The 22,356-nt window shown below is 40.4% G+C and overlaps 1 protein-coding gene across 1 annotated transcript in view; it reads left to right on the top strand.

Annotated features, from left to right (window-relative positions):
* The window catches only part of LOC129070802 (cytochrome P450 2J2), a 28,526-nt gene that overhangs the window by 3,942 nt on the left and 2,228 nt on the right, over nucleotides 1-22,356 (top strand). The window contains exons 2-8 of the mRNA XM_054573946.1: nucleotides 3,478-3,640; nucleotides 6,187-6,336; nucleotides 6,729-6,889; nucleotides 9,812-9,988; nucleotides 11,833-11,974; nucleotides 14,340-14,527; nucleotides 17,391-17,529. Coding sequence (XP_054429921.1) covers nucleotides 3,478-3,640; nucleotides 6,187-6,336; nucleotides 6,729-6,889; nucleotides 9,812-9,988; nucleotides 11,833-11,974; nucleotides 14,340-14,527; nucleotides 17,391-17,529 — 1,120 coding nt within the window. The remainder of the gene's footprint in view (nucleotides 1-3,477; nucleotides 3,641-6,186; nucleotides 6,337-6,728; nucleotides 6,890-9,811; nucleotides 9,989-11,832; nucleotides 11,975-14,339; nucleotides 14,528-17,390; nucleotides 17,530-22,356) is intronic.

The following is a 22,356-nucleotide window of genomic DNA, read 5'->3' as shown; positions in this document are numbered from 1 at the left end:
TTACCAAGTTTCGTTTCTTATTTCCTTAAGTTTCTTTTTTTTTTCTTTTGTCTTATTGGATAAAAATATTTTTAACTATAAAAGCAATAGACTCACTTTGAGACATTTTAAAATTCAGTTTAGTGAATGAGAAAGACTCTTCCCTGTCCTTGCACCCACACCCCAACACACACACACACACACACACACACACACACACACACACCATCACACACACGCTCTCAGCAATATCTCTGTAGGACTTTGGTCTGTATCTTTTCATATGCCTGTGTAATAAAAATAAAATGATACTCATTTGTAGCATTTTATTTGAGCTTATACATATCAATAAATAAAAAAGTTGAACTTGTTGACACAAAAATGTTTAGAAAACATAAACAGAAAATTCTTTTAAATACAACACCTATATTGGTAAAAAAAAAAAAGTGTTAAACCTTAGTAAAATATATAAAACACATGCTTTTTATTTTATTTATTTTTTTATTTTTTAGCCTATTGAAATGATAGGCACATGCATTGTGTGCACGCACACACTGCTCAGTGCTGGTGAGAATTCAGAGGAACAGACCCTCCCACCTACTACTGGTGGGATTAAGAATCAGTACACTCTCTTCCTTTTTTTCTTTTGTTTCTTTGTGTCTTTGTTTTGATGGTTTTTGAGTTTAAGTGGAGCAAGTGGAATCTCACTCAACTCATTTATCACTAACCCTCCACTTGTATTTGTTCTTTATTCTAAACAATTTTTTTCTCCACCTAATTATTTAATTCTACATTTGAAATTTTTACCCCTCATTTAAATTTCCTATCTCTTACTGCTTTTGTTTGCCCTTTATATAGCTCCTATGTTAATACTTTTCTCTTTATTTTTCTATGTTCTTTTTTCAGTGTAAGCCTGTGTTAGCCTTCCAAACCATTTTATTTTTAACCACATTCATTCCTTTACTGTATGTTTTTTAAATGACTTGTTTAATGTTATACATTAAAAAGTATGGCCTACCTTACTAAATCTTCTGAAATTCCCTTTGAGTCATACATTTATCTCCATGTACAGCAATTAACGCAATGACTGGCACAGTGTATTTAATGATTGTTGGATATCACCAAGGTTTCAGGAGGTCCTTTGGCCTATCCATGTTTACACAGTTCATCATACCGTTAAAGTTTGCGATCCAGTAATCTTGGACTATTGATATACAAGGGCATAGAGCTGGTAGAGATGGGACTCCGAAGAAATTCACTTCAGTAAATACTAACGGAGTGCTGAGTCCCTTCCAAGTACAGGCTGAGAAGCGAGGCTGTCATTTAGCAATCATTTAACTTACTCTGAGATTGTCAGCTGTTCTATCCTTATTGAACATTATAAAGTAATCAAGAAATCCTTATTATTAAGCCTAAGAAGTTTATCCCAGCATTCAACAAGATATCCTGTAGTTGCTTAGAAGCAAAGACATTTATTTTAGAAGCAGACCAGCTTGAGATGGAATGTTGGCTCTGCTCAGTCTAGCAAGACATGGTGTACTGTGCTAGAGATGAACAAAGTCTGATGGAAGACTCTAGGCCAAAAAAACAATAGAAGGATTGAGTTCAGACTATTTTTATTTATTTATTTTTATTGCATTTTTTCCATTACTAGTTATCCGCCTTATGCACTCTTCCCCCTCCACCTATCCCCTCCTGCCCACCACACCGTTGTCCACGTCCACGTCCGTGAGTCCTTTAACTTTTTTTGCTAAATCCCTCCACCCCGCTCAAAGCCATCATCTTGTTCTCTATTTATAACTCTGTCTCTATTTTGCTTGTTAGTTCAGTTTGTTCATTAGATTCCACAGATGAGTGAAATCATATGGTACCTGTCTTTCTCTGACTGGCTTATTTCACGTAGCATAATGTTCTCTTCGTCCATCTATACTGTTGCAAAGGGTAAAGTTTTCTTCTTTTTTACAGCCAAGTAGTATTCCATTTTGTAAATGGATTGTGGGAGAAAGATGGTGGAATGTGACTGAATCCATTGTGTTTGTTCTGATGGGAGTGATGGGGTCCAGGGAAATAAGGGGCACATGGGGGGAGCATGGAAATCATAGAGGAGGGGCCCCAGACACCTGGAGGAAATGGAGCCCTTCTATCAAATCTACTGCCTGCAGCTAGACATGCTCAGCAGACCAGAGGCAGGGGCAGGCTATACCAAGAGTTCTCTCTTGAATAAGCAGGTTAGGAAAGACTTTGGTGACCATTCCTTGTCATTTAACCAGTCTTGTACATGCTTGCACCTTTTTGCGTACTCGTGACATACCCACACACTCTTTCATTCTCTCACCTCTGCCTCTCTCACATTCTTCTCACTTCCACTCTCTCACTAAACTCTAAGGTCCCCACTAAACACTAAGGTCCTGGTGCCACCTCAGATTCATGTTCTTGTCTTCATATCTTACACATTGCCTGGAAAATTCCTTCCACCGCTCAATAGCTTTGTCACCTTGGCTACATGTTACTTTAACTATGACTCGTTTTCCTTTTCTGAGAGACAAGGGAGATCATTACTACCATGGGGTGCTTGCAAGATTAAATCAGATAAAACGTGAAAGATGCTTAAAAGATGGTAAGATGGTATCCAGTGGGTGAGATGCTTAAAAGATGGAAAGATGGTATCCAGTGGGTGAGTCCGTCTGTGACCAGGAGTGCCTTCCTCCCACGCATCCCTGAGCTCTGGTCCTCGCTGCAGCCACAGAGCTCATTTATCCCTGAGACTTGAGTGGCGGTGCACCAGGTACAAGAAAACAAAGTGCCTTTCATGGTGCTGCTCTCATTCTTCTTCACAGAACCATTTCAGGGAGGAATCATATTCTGCCTTTTATAGCTGGGGAACTGAGGCTCAAAAAAAATGAGACAATTTTCTCAAGAGCCCACAGCCAGTGAACCGTAGAGCTAAGATTCACAAACAGCTCCAGAGCTGGAGTGCTTTTCTTCAGACCTGGCCTCAGTCCTATAATGAATTTTCTGTCTCCTAGCACATGTTGAAAAAGGGGACTTCTCTTTTGTTTAAACACATACGATTTAGTAAGAACTCCATGTTTGCTATTCCAGAGTTATTCTACGCAGATGTCAGCCTTCTTTGGTGAGTCACATGTGCTGAATTCTCTCTCTGTTCATTAGACTCTAAGATGGTTAAGGTTAGAGACCTTGTTTATTTTATTATAGTTATATCTTCCTAACTCATTTTCAGGACAGTGGAAGGTGCTCACTCAATTCGTATAGGTTGACAATGTGAATAAATGTTTTATAAGGTATGTGTATGTCCTATCGTGAATTAAATCCAAGTGTAGTTGAGAAGAGGAGAATAAAACAGGGAAAACATTCCCATCAGATCAAAGTGAACACACACCTATGCTCTCAAAAAAAGCCCTCCAGCTGCTCATACTTCTTAATTTCTTGGATGCACAGAAAGATGTGCATATTCAGTTGTGACTATTTATTTTTCAGTATGTGAAGAAATATGGGAATATTTTCAGCATGGAATTCGGTGCCTGGCCTACAGTTATTGTAACTGGATTGCCCTTAATCAAAGAAGCCCTTATCCACCAGGGCCACAAATTTGTGGACCGCCCCATATCCCCTATTCGAGAACGTATCTTTAAGAAAAATGGTAAGTTTCTTGACCAATGTCAGACATGTATGTTTAATAATTCTAAGGTCTGTTAAAGGTGCCTCTGTGATTAGACTTCTTCAGCACACCCCGGAGACCACATCCATTATAAAATTCCTGCCTCTAGTAGAAGCTTGATGCTCACATTTCCCTACGAAGGCTCCTTCTTAGAGGATTGGGCTGGGCTTAGAGGATTGGGCTGGGCTTAGAGGATTGGGCTGCAAAGAAAGAGCCAATATATCCTCTCTTTCTGGTTGCCCACTGCAGGTCTCTTCCCCTAGGATAAGGCATGTGGATCTGCTTCCTCCGCTTGTTTTGTCATTTCTTCTTGCCTCTAGGTCCTTATGCTTTGTCATTAAGGCTGTGTCCACAGGGTATATCAAGGCTTCCCATCTACGTTAGAACAGTTTGGCATGAATAGTTTAAATTATCATTAAATAAACATTTAAAAATCTAAATGAAAAACTCAAATTTATTTCTCTACCAAAGTGCCATTTTTTCAGTTGCTACCCAATTCCTCTTTGAAATACTTTATCTGTTAATTCTACATCCATTAACTCTATTTATTATCTACAATGTGAAGCACAGTGCTAAGCACCAGTGATAAAACAATGAGTAGAACAGACAAAAATCCATATTCTTATGTAAGTCAAATTCTTTTCAGAGAAAAAGACTCTTAACTAACTGTAATAATCTAAAGCCTTTTTGTAGATATGTGCAGAACACACTTACTAGGGTTATCTAATTTAGTCCTGGGATTCAGGAAAAACTAACATAAGTAAATGACAATTAACATAATAAAGTGAAGAAGCAATCAGGCTGAGGGGATAGACTATAAAAAGTCCCTGAGGTGAGAAGAAAGACAGTGAACTTGAGGAAATGAAAAAGTGGCCAGCACGGCAAGCACAGGATAAAATGGAATAATTAAATGGAGACAAAGCTGCAGAGCTTGGCCAGGAACAGTTCATGCAAGTTCTTGATAAGGATGTTGAGTTTTATCCTAATAACAATGAAGCTCTTAATGGCTTTCAGTAGAGAAAGGAATCATCATGTTTACATTGTACATTTTAAAATCTTATTTTGGTTGCAATGTAGAGACTCAAATAAAGGAAGCAAGAGGCTGTTGCAGCATTTTCCGTTAGGGAAGGTGGTAGCTTGGACTAGGAAGGTAGCAAGAAAAGACAGTACAGTGGGTTAAACTGGGACAGTGGCAGTGAAGATGCATGGACTTAAGAATCTCAGGAGGTAAATCCAGTAGGACATGATGACCTAGAAGAAGGGAGAATAGAGGGAAAATGAAGTGCTTAGGCAGACATCCAAATGGGAATATTGATGGAAAGAAGGGGCATTTGGAGGACAAGGTAAGTTTGGCTTGGGTGGGGAGTTACATGGAGAAACATATAAATTCCATCATGGACACGCTGAGTTTGAAATGCCTTTAACGTTGGCAAAGTCAAGCAGACAGTTGTATATCTGTGTCTGGAGCTCAGAGATAGAAATAGAAGGTCATTATCAATAGATGTTATTTAAATTTTCTGGTGTTGTGAGATTTCCCAGAAATGGAGTGTAAGGTAAGAAAAGATCTTATCTCAAAGAACTCCATCATTTCAGAATTGGGTAGAAGATGAACTAGCCAGAGATATTGGAAGTTCTCCGCTTCCAGAGAATTAGGGGAAAAATCTGGAATGTGTAATGTCCTGAGAACCATTGGAAAAGAGTGTTTCAAGAAAAAAAAAAAAGTGTCCCATGTTGCTGAAAGACCAAGCAAAATGAGGTTAAAAAGTAACCCTGGATTTGACAGGAAGGAGGGCCATTTCATAGAGAGGGTAGAGCCAAAGCCAGATATTAGAAGGAGCTGAAGAGTGAAGAGTGCTCTGGAAGTGAAGAAATGACAGGAGTGTGGCCTTACCTGTGTTCTAAAAGAAATGATGGTCTGTTGAACACACCAAGATGTTGTCATTTCATTTGCTTGCATGGGATATTCACTCTTGCTTTCTTCATTTATCTCTTCATTTATGAAGGTCCAGCTTAGATGGGGCCTCCCCTATAAGACTCACTGAACCATTGCTTTTTTACAAGTATGGATTTTCTTACCTATGGGTGCATTCTTAGTATGCAGCACAACATAAATACTTAAATATAGCTATGTGACTAGGAAAGCATGGGCTTTGCAGTCAGGTACACGTGAACTTGAATGCCTGTTCAGCTGCTTACTAACTGTGTGTGTGACCTTGTAAACTTTATTTTATCCATTGTGCCTCAGCTTTTTCATAAGCAAAATTGGAAGGGGGGTGATTATTGCATTTACCTCACAGAGTGTCTGTGAGTACTAAATTACATAATGCATAAAAAGTCCTAATGTGTCTGTTATTGCCAACAATCAGTACTTGCGAGCAATTACATTCATTGCTCTGGGATGGTCTCTGTGAATAGTTTCTGTGAATACTTTTCAAGTGCCTAATGCCCTTTGCCTTTCTACCGTCTCACACAAATCCCCATACCATTTGTTGGTTTTCTTTTCATGATGTTGGCTTTCTTTTTTTCAGGACTGGTCCTGTCCAATGGCCAGATATGGAAGGAGCAAAGAAGGTTCACCCTGACAACACTAAGGAACTTTGGTTTAGGGAAGAGGAGCTTAGAGGAACGCATACAGGAGGAGGTCTGTCACCTCGCCCAGGCAATAAAGGAAGAGAACGGTGAGTGTTCCCTCGGACAAGTGCAGGAGACTGTGGCTCTTTAATTCACTGAACAGATACTTATTTAGTACCTACGCGCCTGTCCTGTGCCTGGCACTGTGTTGGGCACTGTGGATATAACTGAACAATGAACCATGACCCTGCCCTCATGGAGCTCTAGGATTAAGCCCAAGAAGATGGGCATTAAAAACATTACTGATTTTAAAGCCTGGTCATCAGTTTGACTTTCTAGGCATTGAGTGAGTGCTTGCTGTATGTCTGACCCACTCTAGGGTGCCACAGGCCAGAGCCTCAGAGGTATTTCTGTACTTGGTATGTGATATGTCATGTAGACTCTCAGTAGGTAACAGAAACAAACCTATCTGAAGGATCTATCTTTTCTCCACCTCCAGGACAGCCTTTTAACCCTCACTTCAAGATCAACAATGCAATTTCCAATATTATTTGCTCCATCACCTTTGGGAAACGCTTTGAGTACCAGGATGAGCAGTTTCAAGAAATGCTGATGTTGCTGGATGAGGTCATACGTCTAGAGACATCAGTGTGGGCCCATGTAAGGGTTTTTCTTTTCATACCTTGGTTAGGGATATTGGGGCTGATGTCTGATGCAGATATTTTTTTTTAAGTTACAATATAAGTCTTTAAAACTGACTTCAACACAAACTTACCTGAAATCAATCTGTGCCTCTACATCTGTGCTTTAGATGACATAATTAAATATTTATTGTATGCAACGAACATTTCTAACATTCATGTAAAGCAGTGAACTTTACATGCCGTACACCTGCGCACTTATGTTGTTTTATTTAAAAAGGACAATAGTGCCATTGCCTTTGAGCACCTCCACACCCTCGGCCCATGACCCTCCTTAACCCAGCTGTCTCAGACTGCCTGTCTCAGAGGTTTCCTTTTGTGATTGGCTTCCCCTTTGCAACCCTGTTTGGAGATTCATTTGTATTAGTGGCTCTTTTTAAAAATTCTGAAGAGTACTCCATTTTATGGCTTTGCACTGTTTGCTACTGTCTTCTCTCTTGAAAGATGCTTGGGTTATTTCCAGGTTTTGAATGTTATAAATAAAGCTGCCATAAACATTCTAGTATAATCGTTCTTGTGGATACATCCATTCATTTCTCTTGCATATATAAACCTGAACATAAAGGTGCCGGGTTTCCAAAGCTGCTACCCTTTTTACATGCCCATCAACAGGGTATTATCAATCTCCTAATTTCATAGGGTAAAGGCATTTGGGGTTCAAACCTCACCCCATCCTTGGTGGGCCCTGCATCTGGTTTTTGTCCTGGGAGCCTGTGAGTCTGTTAAAAACTCTGTGCAGCTTCTTGGCCTCTCAGCCACTTTTCTGGATTTGGAAGGCATTTCTATGTAAAAATCAGCCCCAAGTGTTGAGGTCACCTCTCTGGTAACTAGAAGTAGATTTATGTTTATTTATTCCTGACAAGCATCTTTGCCTGGAGTTCTATGGATCCATCACACAAAAATGGATAAAGATATTAGTGTGAGTCGTGGCATGTGAAAAGGCCATAATGAATGTGAGCTATTATTTTTATTATTTTTATTGTCAAAGTTATTTTTTAATTCCTGTTCTCACTTCCAGTCATGGTCGTCCCCAATTCAGTGATTCCATTTTTGTTCTTCCTATTAAGACAGAACCCAGGAAGTCATGAGAGTTCAGGGTACCCAGCTGAATTTCCCCAAGAAAACGAAATTTCTGAAGGGTAAGAAGGGAGAGCAGAGTAAGGGCAATAACCATTTCTTAGAGTCCCAAAATAGACCAGGCACTTTGATGGACAACTACACATCCTTTATCTGAGTTCATTTGCACAGCAATCCTTTAACGGCGAAAGGAAGCGTCACGGTGTGCACAGGCAGATGTGAGAAAGTGTGAGCAAATCCAGACAGTTGGCGCCCTGGCTCTGTGTTGGGTGCTTCATGGATCTCATGTCATTTGGCCACCAGAGTACCTTGGGGACTCTTTGGCAACTGGTTAAACTAAGGAACAACAAGTTACATCCTCCTCCTGCTCCTCATTATTATGATTACCAAAGTGTTATAGCTAGAAAGCAGCAGAGCTAATAGCCAAACCTATGTCATGTCTTAAGTCTAGGTGATTTTCCATTGTGTTATGCTAGCTGTTTTCTACCAGATATTATTAGAGAAAATATATTCAAAACCCACTTTATTTCCTTAAAAATGTCTTACCCATATGGAGATTATACCTTAGTGGGAGCAAACAAATACATATATGTTTAAAAAATTATATATATATGTATTTTATATATATTTAAATTTATATATATCTATATATAAATTTATATATCTAATTTGTACATATATATAAAATTTTGTGATATGTGTATATATGTATGTATATATGTATATACATATATATGTATGTATATATGATATATATGTATATATATCACAAAATAATAGTGTTAAATGCCATGAAGAAAAATAAGGCAGGATAATGGAGTGGAAAAAGGGCGACAGGGGTGTGGCTACTCATTGGATCATTAGGGGAAGCTGCTCCGAGTAGATGACATGTGAGCAGCACCTTGATGAAGTGAGGGGCTGGGGTTCCAGAGATTTCCAAGGAAGAGCCTTCTAGCTGGAAGGACTAGCAAATGCAAAGGCCTAAGCAAGAATATCCTGGATGTCCATGCAGAGACCAGTGGGGCTGGACTGGTGAGGGTAAGGTGGCAGGGAGCGACAGGTGCGTGCAGGGACCCACTCATGCAGAGCTTTGATGCCCAGGTAACGATGCAGCAGTTTACCTGCATGCCTTGGGACGTCATTGAAGAATTGGTAAACAAAAAGTGAAATGATCCAGTTAAACCAGCGATTTTCAACACTTCTCTCATGGCACACATCTCATGGCACACTTAAACTAATTACTAAAATTCTGCAGTGCACCAAAAATACATATTTTTGCTGATCTGGTAAAATATAGGTATAATTTTGATTCATTCACACCGGATGGCTATTGTGTTGGTTGTTGTAAGTTTCTTTAACGTTTACAATCTAAGGAAAAAGAGTTCTACGCCTCTGACTACATAATCAGGCATTGCATATTTTAAAAATTCTTGCACACACTGAAAATCACTGGATTACACTGTTAAATGATCATTCTGGCAGTTCTGTGGAAGGTAGACTGGGAATGGGGTTAAGAATGGAATCAGAGAAACTGTTAGCGGCTGTTACAGCATCCAGATAAGAAATGGTAGTTTGTAGGAGGAGATAGAGAAGTTGGGGCAGTGAGAAATATTCTGAAAAAATATATTTTGTATGGAACTTTGAAGTGGTTTCCTGGAGGGATAAGAAGAGGGATGAGAGAGATAAGAACAGTCAAGGTCTAAGTGTAGGAAAACAAGAGCTAGAAAGAGAACATCTTTGTTGTCTTAAAAGTGGGAAACTGGGACCATGATGTCTCTGTCATTGTTCTGTTTTTCTCAATTAGCTCTATACTACCTTTCCACGGATAATGCACTTCATTCCTGGAAGCCACCAAGCGCTCTTCAGCAAATGGGAGAAGCTAAAATTGTTTATTTCTCGCGAGATTGAAAAGCACAAGAGAGATTGGAATCCTGAGGAAACAAGAGATTTTATCGATGCATACCTCGAGGAAATAGAAAAGGTGAGAAAGCCACAGTTGTTTCCTGTGCTTTGTTTTTGAAGAACAAATGGAGATGTATGGGTTTCCTATGGATGGTGTAACAAATTAACTTAGTGGCTTACAACAGCACAAATTTACTCTCTTGCAGTTCTGGAGGTCATAAGTCTGAAGCCAGTTGGAATGGGCTCAAGTCAAGGTGTTGGCAAGGCTGGCTCCTTTGAAGGCTCTAGGAGAGGCTGTTTCCTTGACCCTTCCAGCTTCTAGAGGTTGCCTGGATTGTTTGGCTCATGGTTCTCTCCTTTCTCTTCAAAGCCATCAGTTAACATCTTCTCTGCTGCCATTCTTACATCTTCTCCTTACAGCACTCTTGCCTCTTGTCACTATATTGGGCCCACTGGTATTCTCCAGATTTTCTTCCCATATCAAGATCCTTAACTTAATCATATCTATAAAATCCCTATTTTCATATAACCTCCACTGGTTCCAGAGATTAGACATGGACATCTTTGTGAGTCACGATTGAACTTAACCACAGGGGGGTAAAAATAGAGGCAGGATTTCATAGCGTGTAAGGGTGGCATTAACTCAGGATGGATGAGGCAATTAGAAATAAAGATAGGGGTTTGGTGATATTTGGCTTGAGGCCTTGGGAATGCCCAAACACTGCTTTTTCATCTTCTGTCTCTCTCCTCTACCCATATCTGAAGGAGCTATTTAAAAAAGGAAAAAGAAGACTTGAGCCTCAGTGTTTTGTTTTATTATTACTTGGACCTGTGCCCAATTACTTGGACCTGTGCCCAATTACCTAACCTCTCCGCTCCTTCCCCAGGACAGAACACAAGGAAAGCTGAGTTGGATGCCAGATTTTATCCTCAAGGCTTGAATGGGACCCCATAGTGCCCACTTTCCAACATTATAGGAAAGAACAGGGAGGGAAAGCCAACTTGGATGTGTGGCATTTAGTATGGTACTCCTTCTGATTAACATACTTCACTGCATCAACTTCATAAATTTTGTCTATCCCGCTATTTGTTCCTCCTGCGAAAGTTGGCAGAATGGTGGATTTTCTCCCCATACCATTTCTTATTTCACCTTATTGGCATGATATTAATAGAAACATTGGTTTATGCTCAGAGGAAGAGACTTCTCTTGCTCTATGGTGTGCAGGTATGGGACTCACAGTAAGAGGAATGTTGACAAATCACAGCTTTCAGAGGAGGGTGGCAACAATGATGAGGTGCCCTAAGGAATGATTGATAGATAGATTCAGAGAGTTTTCACCCACAAGAAAAAGATTAACTGAGAGATATAAAATTTGTTGTACATAGAGGAAGTAAATTATTCTTTTAGTATCAGTATAAAATTATTCTTTTTAGTATCAGTATAAAAATTTGTTGGGTATTTGCTGTGTACCTTTGCTTCTCATATGATTCATGATGTCATCTTCAGAGGTTATTTTGCTATTTCTATTTTATAAAACAGGAAACTGAAGCACAGGCAGGTGAAGTAACTTGCCCTATGCCATAGAAACAGTGAATGCTGTGGCTAATTTTGGAACCCAAGTCCATCTCTCCACTGTACTGATAGCTTCTCTTCCCATTGTACTAATTGCTTCTCCCAAATTATGGGCATTAAAAAATAGTTTGATTCACTCAAACTAACAAAAGCTTCCAGCACTTGGGGAGGACTGTGCTAACAATATTGCTGTAATAAGACTGCCTTCTGAAGAGACCAAAGGGGAAAGCCCTTCTTCCAAGGGCCCCCTCCTCCCCACTCCTCCCACACACTCTCCCTAGGATGAAGGCCCTCTGTACTGTGGTAACCAAGAATCCTCTAAATCCACTAATAAACATGTTGCTTTCTAGCATACGGGTGATGCTACTTCCACTTTCCATGAGGAAAACCTCATCTTCACCACCCTGGATCTCTTCTTGGCTGGAACAGAGACAACTTCGACCACGCTGCGCTGGGCTCTGCTTTACATGGCCTTCTACCCAGAGATCCAAGGTGAGCATGTCAGTGAGTGTGCCTGGGCCAGGACACAGTGGTGCCTCCTGGAACGTCCTGCCCCAAAGGTGGGCGCAGAAGATAACACTGTAGGCTGGAAAGACAGATAGGATGGTCACAAGGCCATGTGGGCTTGAGAATGGGCACATTCTGCATTTTTTCTGATGTGATTGTGATGGATCCACATGATAGAAATATAACAGAGAGTCTCTGCCCTCAGGAAATGCAGTCTAGGGGGGAAAACAGTGAAGTTAACTGACATTGTGGTGAGTTCCAAGAGAGAGTTACATTCTCACCTGAAATCTGATTCTAGGGGAGGTTAATGTTAGACAATGAAAAAGAAAAAAATGAAAGGAAGGAAGGAAGGAAGGAAGGGCAGGAGGAAGAAAAGAAGGAAGGAGGAAGAGAGGAAGGAAAAGAAACCCTGGTCCTAGCCTTCCCTCCTTTTAACTTATGCCTTCCAGTGCCCTGTAGATAATGTTCAGACTTCTTAGTTTGAGAAATCATACCCTCTGACATGCCCTTTCCAGTCCAGCCTCAACTCCATCCACCCAGCATGGTGGCCTCATTAAATCACATGTCATTTTCTTTGCACTGTTGCGATTTATGCCTCTGTGTCTCCGCTTTGCTCCTCCTCTACAAGAATGTGTTTCCTTAATTGGTGAACCACCAGCTCTGCTTGAAGAATCTGCTAAATGCTATCTCTCATAAGATGTTTTTCCAATCCCATACAGAATGACTAGCATTCTTTTTCTCTAGAGATGACCCTAATGCACCTCCATTATAGTGCTTATTGCACATTATTTATACATCTCCTCTACAAACTGTAGTTCATTCAATGACAGTGGCTCTTATAATTACTTTTCTTTCTCAAGGTCCCAGAAGAGAGATCAGATTTGTTACTATACAGTTTTTTAAACTGTGGGTAACAGTTTATTAAAGAGATATAACATGAATTTAGTGAATCAAAACCAATTTTTTTTTCCTAAAATAAAAATTGAATAGAAAATATCACAGAGCTTTCCATGTATTAAGGATAAGTGTGTGTGTGTGTGTGTGTGTGTGTGTGTGTGTCCTGAGTCATGATGCAAAATGTCTTTGCACCTGTGAATTACATTATTTTTTAAAAGCTTAAAAGCTGCTTAGTTCAGATACAGACTTAGTCTTTATAATAGAGCCTCCAAAATAATAGTGGCTTAAGACAATAGAGGTTTACACCCATGTTCATAGCAGCATTAGTCACAGTCTCCAGGAGGTGGCAATTGTGTCATCAATGGATGAACAGATAAACAGAATGTGGAGGATAATGAAGTATCATTCAGCCTTAAAAACAAAGGGAATTCTGACACATGCTAAAATATTATGCTAAATTAAATAATCCAGTCACAAAAAGACAAGTACTGTGTGATTCCACTTATATGAGGCATCAAGAGTAGTTAAATTCATAGAAACTGGAAGTAAAATGGCACTCTCCAGAGGCTGGGAGATTGGGGGAAAGGGCAAGTTGTTGTTTAATGAACACAGAGTTTCAGTTCCGCATGTTAAAAAAGTTCCGAAGATTGGTTGCATAATGATGTGACTATACTTAACACTATTAGACTGTACACTTAAAAAAAAAGGTTAAAGTGATAAATTTTATGTTATATGTATTTTACCACTATTCAAATGTTGTTAAGTGGACAGTTAGAGTATTTTTAAAAATAGAATTTTATTGCCCTCAGGTATAACATTTGAACCACACTCTGCAGAGCCCTTTGGGTTCCATGCTCTCCAGTGGGTTATTGTTGTGTTGTACCTAAAATCAGTCCCCATGAAGGCTGTTTTTCCACCATGAAGCAGGGAAGAAGGGGAGGGGAGGAGTATTAAACATTCCTCCTACACACACTCTATTAATCAGAACTTAGTCACATGATCACTCCTAGTCAAAAAGGGAATCTGGAAGATGGTATCTTTGGCCTGACAACCAGGTATCCAGAAAAAAAATCTCTATTACCGAAGGAAAATAACACATTGGGGGACAATTGGCAGTTTCTATTATTTTTGGGGTGCTCACTTAAATCACGTAATATAAGTCTCAAGCTATCCCTAAGATGGAGGTAAATTTAGTCTCACTTAATAAAAAGAGGAAACTGAAGCTCAAAGATGTTTTAAGGAACCTGCAGCAGTAATTTGGTAAAGCAAAAATTTACAACCAGAATTGTTTTATACCACGGCCTGCTTTCCACTCTGTATCTACCACCTTGAGAGACAAGAGTCCATGGAACAAACTGTAGTGTTAGGCATCTTGATCCTAGTTATTCCATTCCTTAGCTTAATCAGGATCAAGGAAAGTTATTGAATAATAGACAGTTCTTTTCTTTTCAAGAAAAAGTACAAGCTGAGATTGATGGAGTCCTTGGCCAGTCACAGGTGCCCAGCATGACTTCCCGGGAGTTCATGCCCTACACCAATGCTGTCGTTCATGAGGTGCAGAGAATGGGAAATATCCTCCCCCTGAATGTGCCCAGAGAAGCGACAGTTGATGCCACCCTGGCTGGATACGACCTACCCAAGGTAATTAGGGACTCCAGCCTCAGATCTTGAAGCTCATCTTTTTAAATGGCAGGAAAGGTGACGTGGATTCTTGTCCTAGGGAATCACTTAAATGGGGAGAGAGACACATTATTCATGTTTTAATACTAAATTTTTATTCTTGTGTGAGCTTCAGAACATTAGTTCAACTAGATATTAACAGTTATTATGAAGGGGAAGGGAGATTCCTAGGTCAAATATGTTTAAGCGAAGATTGTGTTTTCTTTGCTTTGGGATTTCTGTGTTTTCATTATAAAATGGGTATTGTGAGTCTTTTGGAGATATAGCAGGCAGCCATTCTTAGTAGACTTTGCCATGGAATTTTCTTCTTTGCCTTGGTAGAGCATCTTTCGGGACTAGGGACTTGCCATACTTACTAAAATTCTGCTTCACAATCCTGGGGTTATAGAATTTAAAATATGAAGGGACAACTGAGACCACCTGGGCCAACATCTAACATAACATTCCCACAGAGGTTGTTTTGGCTTTTACTTGCAGCCCCTTGGTGGGGGCGGGTGCGGTGGGATCTGTCCCATAAGAGAAACCAAGTTTGTGCCATATTAAGTAGAGGAAAATGAAAGAAAGGAACCAACACTTATTGAGCAAGTAATTATGGGCCATGGACTACATAGGTTCTTTCAGAATGCCTTAATCAGTTCTCAGATGAAGTCTGTTATTTCTATTATATAAATTGGGAAGTCGGGGCTCATAGCGATTCAGCTTGGTTAGATCTCTCAACTACAAAGTGACCACAGTTGGGTTCAAGAACCAGATCTCTTCTGATTCCCAGGCTCATTTATGTTCTCTATACAGGAGTTGTTTTACTTTGACCTTAAAAGAGTCTTCTTGGGATTGCTCTCAGTTCCTCCCTGCTCAATTCCTTGTCCTCACAGAGGAAATTCTGATCTCACTCTGCCCACCAGGTTTATGATCTCAGCAAACAGCTCTCCTGTGCCCCCTGGCGCCCTCTCTCCACACTGCACATTTACAGCTCCCTTGCTTTCTCACCACCTTGGTCAGCCTCTGTGGGTCCATTCTGGGTGTCTCTGTTCCTCTGCATGTGTCCTACTTGGAGACAAATTTAAGAGGCAAAACCGGGGGTGGGGGCGCTTACCCATTGCACATGTTTTGGTCATTATCCCTGCAGACTCAGGAAAAGCAGCTATACCTGTAGCGATTGCATTCACTGTGTCTAGCTGATTGACCATGTTAGAGGTGAAGGCTGAGGTCTAAAGTATTTCACAGGTGCTGCTTTCATTGTTGCCGCAATTCGTTTAAGCTCCAGGGAACCATCCCAGACCTGCCACTGATTTTTAATGCCAACTTTAATAGCCACCTGAGAACTGATAGATCTAAGTTACTATGTTAGAGAGGCTAGGAGCCGTGGCTTTGACGTCAGATAGGCCTGGTTCAAATCATGGTTCAACCTCCTTTCATTATGTGACTTCGGGCATGTTATTTAACCTCTCAGAGCTGCATTTTCTTTATTTGTAAAATGCACGGAAGCCTACCTCACAGGTGGAAGTAAAATGAGGCTATGTATATAGAACATTAAATCTAGTGCTTAATATGGTAAATACTTAAAATAGCAGTTATTCTTAATTCAATCAACAAACATTCATTAAGCACCGAAATGCTCAGGCCTGGGAAAATACCCTGAGGAAAATAACCACGCAAGCACATACTTAGAAACTATGATAACTGCCCCCCCGAAAACACTCACAGGTTCTGTAAAGATGAAGGCTAGCTGGAATGGGGGTGGAAGCAGGAGTGGTTAGAGGAGGCTTCCAAAGGAAGCGATGTTTGAGCCAAGGACAGCAAAATGCTTAAGGATTAGCTCAGGGACAAAGTAGGAAAGATGTTCAGACACTGTAAACAACATTTAAAAAGTTACAGAAATGAGTGGAAACAGAGCTCTTTGAGAAGCTGAAAGAGGCCAATGTAATGGGAATGAAGGCGGAGAGAGAGTGGCCCAGGCAGGGGCCAGACAATGGATCTGTCACCCAAGAGTGATGGGAAGCTAATGAAGGGTTCTCTCAAGTTCAGAGTGTGGGTGGGTGGGCAGACAGGTATGAAATGATTGAATCCTGTTCAAAGCTCACTCTGCGTTCAGGGTGTGGAGCAGCTAGAAAGGGGAGAGGACATGGGGCACAGTTAGCCAGCTATTACAGGAGTACAGACAGCAAAGTGCTAGCCTGGACTAAGACAGTGGAAATAGAAAGGAGAGGACAGAATCAAGAGAAATTTACAGTAAAATCAACCGGTCTCGCTGAAGACACAATGAGGGAAAGGAAAGCTTTAAGGAGGACTCTTGGGTTCCTTGCCATGTACTTGCATGGATAGTAGTTCCTTTTACTGGGTGACCTGATGCTATTATCAAACCTCCTGTGTAGTGCAGTAGACATTGAGGGGAAGAAAATGGGAGACACAGGGATGAATGAGACATCTTTTCCTTTGCTAGCACTGCCATTGTTTTCACCTTCGTGAGCATCTGGGTTGATTTTGGTATAGTACTGACTGGCAAAGCTCTTAGATTGCATGTCCTCTCTCAAGGCCTACACTGCCTTGTCCCTGTAGCAAAGATCCACACTCAGTCAAGAGTAGCCACATTTCCCTAGTAAATTCCCAGAAGGCATTTGCTGTCCATCATTGAAAGCTGTACCATGGCAAAGACTAGGGCCCTGGGTGGGATTGGGTGGGGGGTGTTGTTTTGGCTCAGAAGATGGTGGGCTCAGAAGTGTGAGGATGTGATCAGGCTCTGGCTTGGGAGCAGGGGACTTCCACCGCGCTGCATAGGTGTGTTGCATAAGTCAAGCCTGTCCTGAGTCTTTGCTGCCTTCTCTAGGGCACCATGCTTGTGACCAATCTGACTGCACTGCACAGGGACCCCGCAGAGTGGACCACCCCTGACACATTCAATCCAGAGCATTTTCTGGAGAATGGACAGTTCAAGAAAAGGGAAGCCTTTCTGCCCTTTTCAATAGGTGAGTTTGAAAAAAATAAGAGTGCATGAATCCAGAGTTCCCCTCTCAGCCCTCCCCTGCTTTTCTCCCCATCATCCTTTGCTCTAGTTGGAATGTCTCCAAATAGCTCTGCCCAGCGTGACCGCCTGTTACTGTTGTTACACATCAGGGTTCCCAGGGCTGGCGTTGCTTCAGGCAGCCCTCACTCCCTGAACCCTTGCTTGCCTCTGATGGAGACTTCAGCCTCACTTTGTCCTGTCACCCAGAACACAGGGGATAAAGACTCAGACCTCACTTCTTGCTCCCAGAAAAGTTGGACACTTGCCACCTTTATAGAGCCTTTAAATGTCTCACGTTCTTTTTAAGGGCTATTCACTCACATTGAACTAGAGCCAATTTATAGTATCATAAGGGGGTGGGAAAGGACAAGGAAAGCAGCTACTTGCTTTCATCGCTATGGGCATCAGGAGAGTCTCTGAATGCCATGGCTGGACTACATGGGATTCTACTCTATACGCGCTCCCCTTTTGCCTCTTTAAATTTTAAGGGTTCTGTATAAATCTAGTTAATACATTTACATGGTAAACAACTTGAATGGTGCAAAAGAGGGTGCTGCATCAACTCTCCCATGTTTCCAAGCCAGCCAATTCCAAAAAGGTGTTATGACATTGTAAAAGAAAAACAAAAATTCTTAGTGCATTTCTTAGTGTTGAATTAGGTATTTTTCATGGATTATTTCAAGTAATTTCCCGATTCCTTAGTTCTAAAAACATTTCCTGAGCGATTAGTTGCCAGCAAGTCAGCCCTGAGGATATGACAATGAATGAAGTAGGAAAAAACAACTGTTCTCATGGAGCATATGTTCTAGTGTAACCTTACAAGGTTCATGTCACTATCACCACTTTAGAGATAATGAAACTGAGGCTTAGAGGGGTTAACTATGGCATCATTTTATACTTTTCTTTTTCATAGTTTTTTTCCTTTTTGCATTGACTATGTATTACTTAGGGAGAAAATAAATTATTACACACACAAAAGAGATAGTCATGGTGCCTACTGTGGGGTATTGTAGCCCAAGAAGGGTGAGAAGGGCATTTACAAAAGCGGGGAACAGTGAAATCCTAGATTGGGTGTCAGAGCACAAGCAAGATGAGGCAGGGTCTGCACAGAGTGGCTATGGCAACGATGGAAGATAAGTTATATACACAGGATACTGATCCAATAAGTACACATATTGAGGATAGTGGAAAGAAGTTACAAATAGGGAAAGGGAGATAATAGAATTAATTCTGTGGTGTTGGACTGAAATCAGACATTATCGATGTGAACTCATATTTTTGATAACTATGTAGATAGATAGATATAAAAGTAAATGTAGACATAAATATAGATGTGTGTATAGATATTTAAATATATATTCATGCCATATACATACACAGATTTCTCAGCTCTTCCCACTGAGATGCCCTGGGAGCAACACCACCTTGATACCAATGAGTTCATCTAATGCATAGATCTTGGTTTCTACATAACATTATCCACTGAACAGAACCAGGACTTTCTGGTGAAACTTGCTGATTCCAGGCTGGAGAAGGGAAAGCATAAGCTGAACCTGGAAAATATTTTTGTGCCCCAAATTAAGAAAATAGCAGCTCGAATGCTCATTTACTAGCCAAATCCCAAGCATCTTGAGATAAAAGCACTAATAACAAATTTAACTCTTTGAATAAAAATAGGAATTTGTGAATTCATAACACATAAATAAATGAGTGAATAAATAAAAAAGGGAGGAGAAAAGGCATTTCCTTTAGTAGAATGCTAACTAATAATGTACAAGGAGTGATGGAATTTTAAAATTCCTGATAGGGCAACCATTAGAGTAATTAATAATTTGGCCAAGAAATAGCAATGAAAACTAGTTCATTGAGGAATGGTTTATTTAGATAGTCTCAAAGTAGTATTAGTTGCAAAGAGAAAAAGAGTAATCTTACAAGGGAGAACTGGTAGACACCATCGTAATGGTCACCAATAATAGGACAAATCAAAATTGTGTCGCACCTGATAGAGTGAAATGAGAACACAGCTTCACTTGGGTGATCTGGCCACCAGAAATGCATGACCTCACAACCTGAACGTAATCATGAGGCAATATGAGAGATATTTACTAAATAATGGGTCTGCCATTTGTGCCAAAGGCATGGAAGCTGAGAAGTCACTTCCTGATGCTAAACTGGATACTTTACTAAATAAAGGACATTACTGGGAGATTGGCAAAACCTGTTTGGGACCTAAGAAAAAGATAGATGATGGTGATTTCCTGATTTGGTGGTTATGTTGGATAATGTCCTTGTTTGAGGGAATTCATACTGAAATATTCATGGGTAATGTAGGCAATTTACTCTCAAGTGACTCAGGAAAAACAAGTGTGTTGTATTATTCTTGCAAGTTTCCTATACATTTCAAATTACTTCAGAATAAAGGGCACAATGCGGAAAGTATCACAATAAAGAGTGGTAATACACGTCAAGCTATTTTAATAATGTGGGGAGAATCAAGATGGCAGAGAAGTGAGTATAAGTCACACTGACCTCCTCCCAGGACCAATCTGGAATTACGACTAAATTGTGGAGAAATCACCTGGAACGAACAACTGAACAATAGCAAGAGAGGAGCCTTATAACATTGGAAAGACAGAAGAATCAGCTTTAGCACAACCTAACAGGTAAGGAGTGTGGTAGAGACTCGAGAAGGTGAACAGGGTGCCCAAGGGTGGCAGCCCCAGAAGGATATTGAAATGGCCAGTTGGATCCCCCTGAGAAGAATGGAGTCTAAACCATACGAAGGGATCTGCAGCTTACAGCACCAGAGCTCAAGAAGTACACAGATAACAACCAGCTGTGAAAAGTGGCAGGGTTAATCTCTGCCAGAGACAGGCAGCTGGAGACCTTTTAAAGGGCCAATGCACAAATTTTTATTTGCAGCCACTTACCCTAATCTCTGGCAAAGGCGGGGGCAGAGTGGGCTAGAGATGCCTGAGGAGAGACTGGGGTAGGAGGCTTTGGGGAGAGAACTGAAAGAGTAGCTGGAGGGATCCTGGTGCTGACTCCTCCCCCATACGGTAGCAGCATCTGGTTCAGGCAGACCACTCCCCTGAGTGACAGTAGTGTGAGAGGACCCAATAATCCCGCCCCCAGGAGGAACTCTGCCTGCCCTGTGCTTTCTCAGCCGGTCTGCTGAGAGTGTCTAGATTAACAGCTTAAGGAGACAGCCACAGACAGTAGATTCTTGGAACTCTTGAACAGATTGCCTAAGGTCAGGCAGGGTCAACATCTGATATCATCAGAGGCATATCCAGAAAGAAAAAACCGCGGTCTCCTCCCATAGAAGTTCACACCACAAAGTCAGAAATCAAGACAGATCAATTTAAGAAGCAGAAGCAAAAAAGAAGGGTCTCACAAATAATGGGAAGACAAAGAAACACCTCCCAGTCGAAGGGAAAGGAGGAATCCCCAGAAAGAGAACTCAATGAAATAAAGGCAAGTAAACTATCAGATATTGAGTTCAAAACATCAGTTCTAAGGAAGGTCAGTGAGCTCAGAGAGAATTACAAACTACAGGGAAACTATGAGGAATTTACTGCAAACTATATCAGCATGAAAAAGGACATAGAAACTATCAATAAGAGACAAGAGGAAATGAAGAATACAATTTCTGAATTGAAGAACACAGTAGAAGGAATCAAGAGCAGGCTAGATGAAACAGAAGATCGAATCAGCAAGCTGGAGGATAAGGTAGAAAAAAGCTCCCAGAAAGAGCAAGAAAATGAAAAGAGACTCAAAAAGAATGAAGAGGCATTGAGGGAAATGCAGGACAACCTGAAACGTAATAATATCCACATAATAGGGATACTAGAAGAGGAAGAGGAGGAAAGGATAGAGGACGCTGTTTGAAAAAGTAATAATGGAAAACTTCCTAATTTGAGGAGAGTAAAAGTCCCACAAGTCCAGGAAGCACAAAGGATCTGATTCAAGAGGAACCCAATGAGGGCCACTCCAAGACACATCATCATTAAAATGGCAAATATCAAAGACAAACAGAGAACCCTAAAGGCAGCAAGGGAGAAAGAGGTAATAACATATAAGGAAGCCCCGGTACGGCTAGCAGCTGCCTTCTCAACAGAAACACTACAAGCCAGAAAAGATTGGCAAGAAATATTCTAAGTCATGAAAAGCAAAGGCCTGCAACCAAGACTGTTCTGCCTGGCAAGGCTCTCAATCCAAATGGAAGGTAAAATAAAGAGCTTCCCAGACAAAAGAAGGCTAAAAGAATACACCTCCACCAAACCAGCATTGCAAAATATGGTAAAGGGACTGCTTTAAAAAGATGAAGAAAAGGAGTCCATGAATACCCAGTCCCTTTCACAATCACCAATACTTGGTATTACCAATATTTTGAATACTTACTAATCTAATTGTGACAATGATGTGTTATTTTAATTGTTACTTTATTATTTGTTGAAACTAAACCTTGCCTATTTCTATTATTTTTAAAAAACTTTAAATGAGTTTTTGGTATTCTTTATCCATTTTTTATTAGATGTTTGTATAACTTTTTCCCTAAAAGCAAACAAATAAACTATTAACCCATTTTTAGATGTGTTGCAAGTACTTTCCTATTCTATTACTTGTCCTTTAACTTTTTTTAATATGTACATTACTGTGCAGTCTTAAATGTTTAATATAGTCATATTGTCAATATTTTATTTTATAGCTTCTGGGTTTGAAGATTTTATTTCAGATTAAGAAAAATATTATTTTGTATTTTTCCCTAAAACTCCTTAGGTTCTAC

This window comes from Pteronotus mesoamericanus, unplaced genomic scaffold (assembly GCF_021234165.1).
Source record: "Pteronotus mesoamericanus isolate MK-2021 breed Mesoamerican mustached bat unplaced genomic scaffold, CSHL_Meso_final contig_105, whole genome shotgun sequence".
Classification (NCBI taxonomy): domain Eukaryota; kingdom Metazoa; phylum Chordata; class Mammalia; order Chiroptera; family Mormoopidae; genus Pteronotus; species Pteronotus mesoamericanus.
This window is presented reverse-complemented; position numbering and strand designations above follow the sequence as displayed.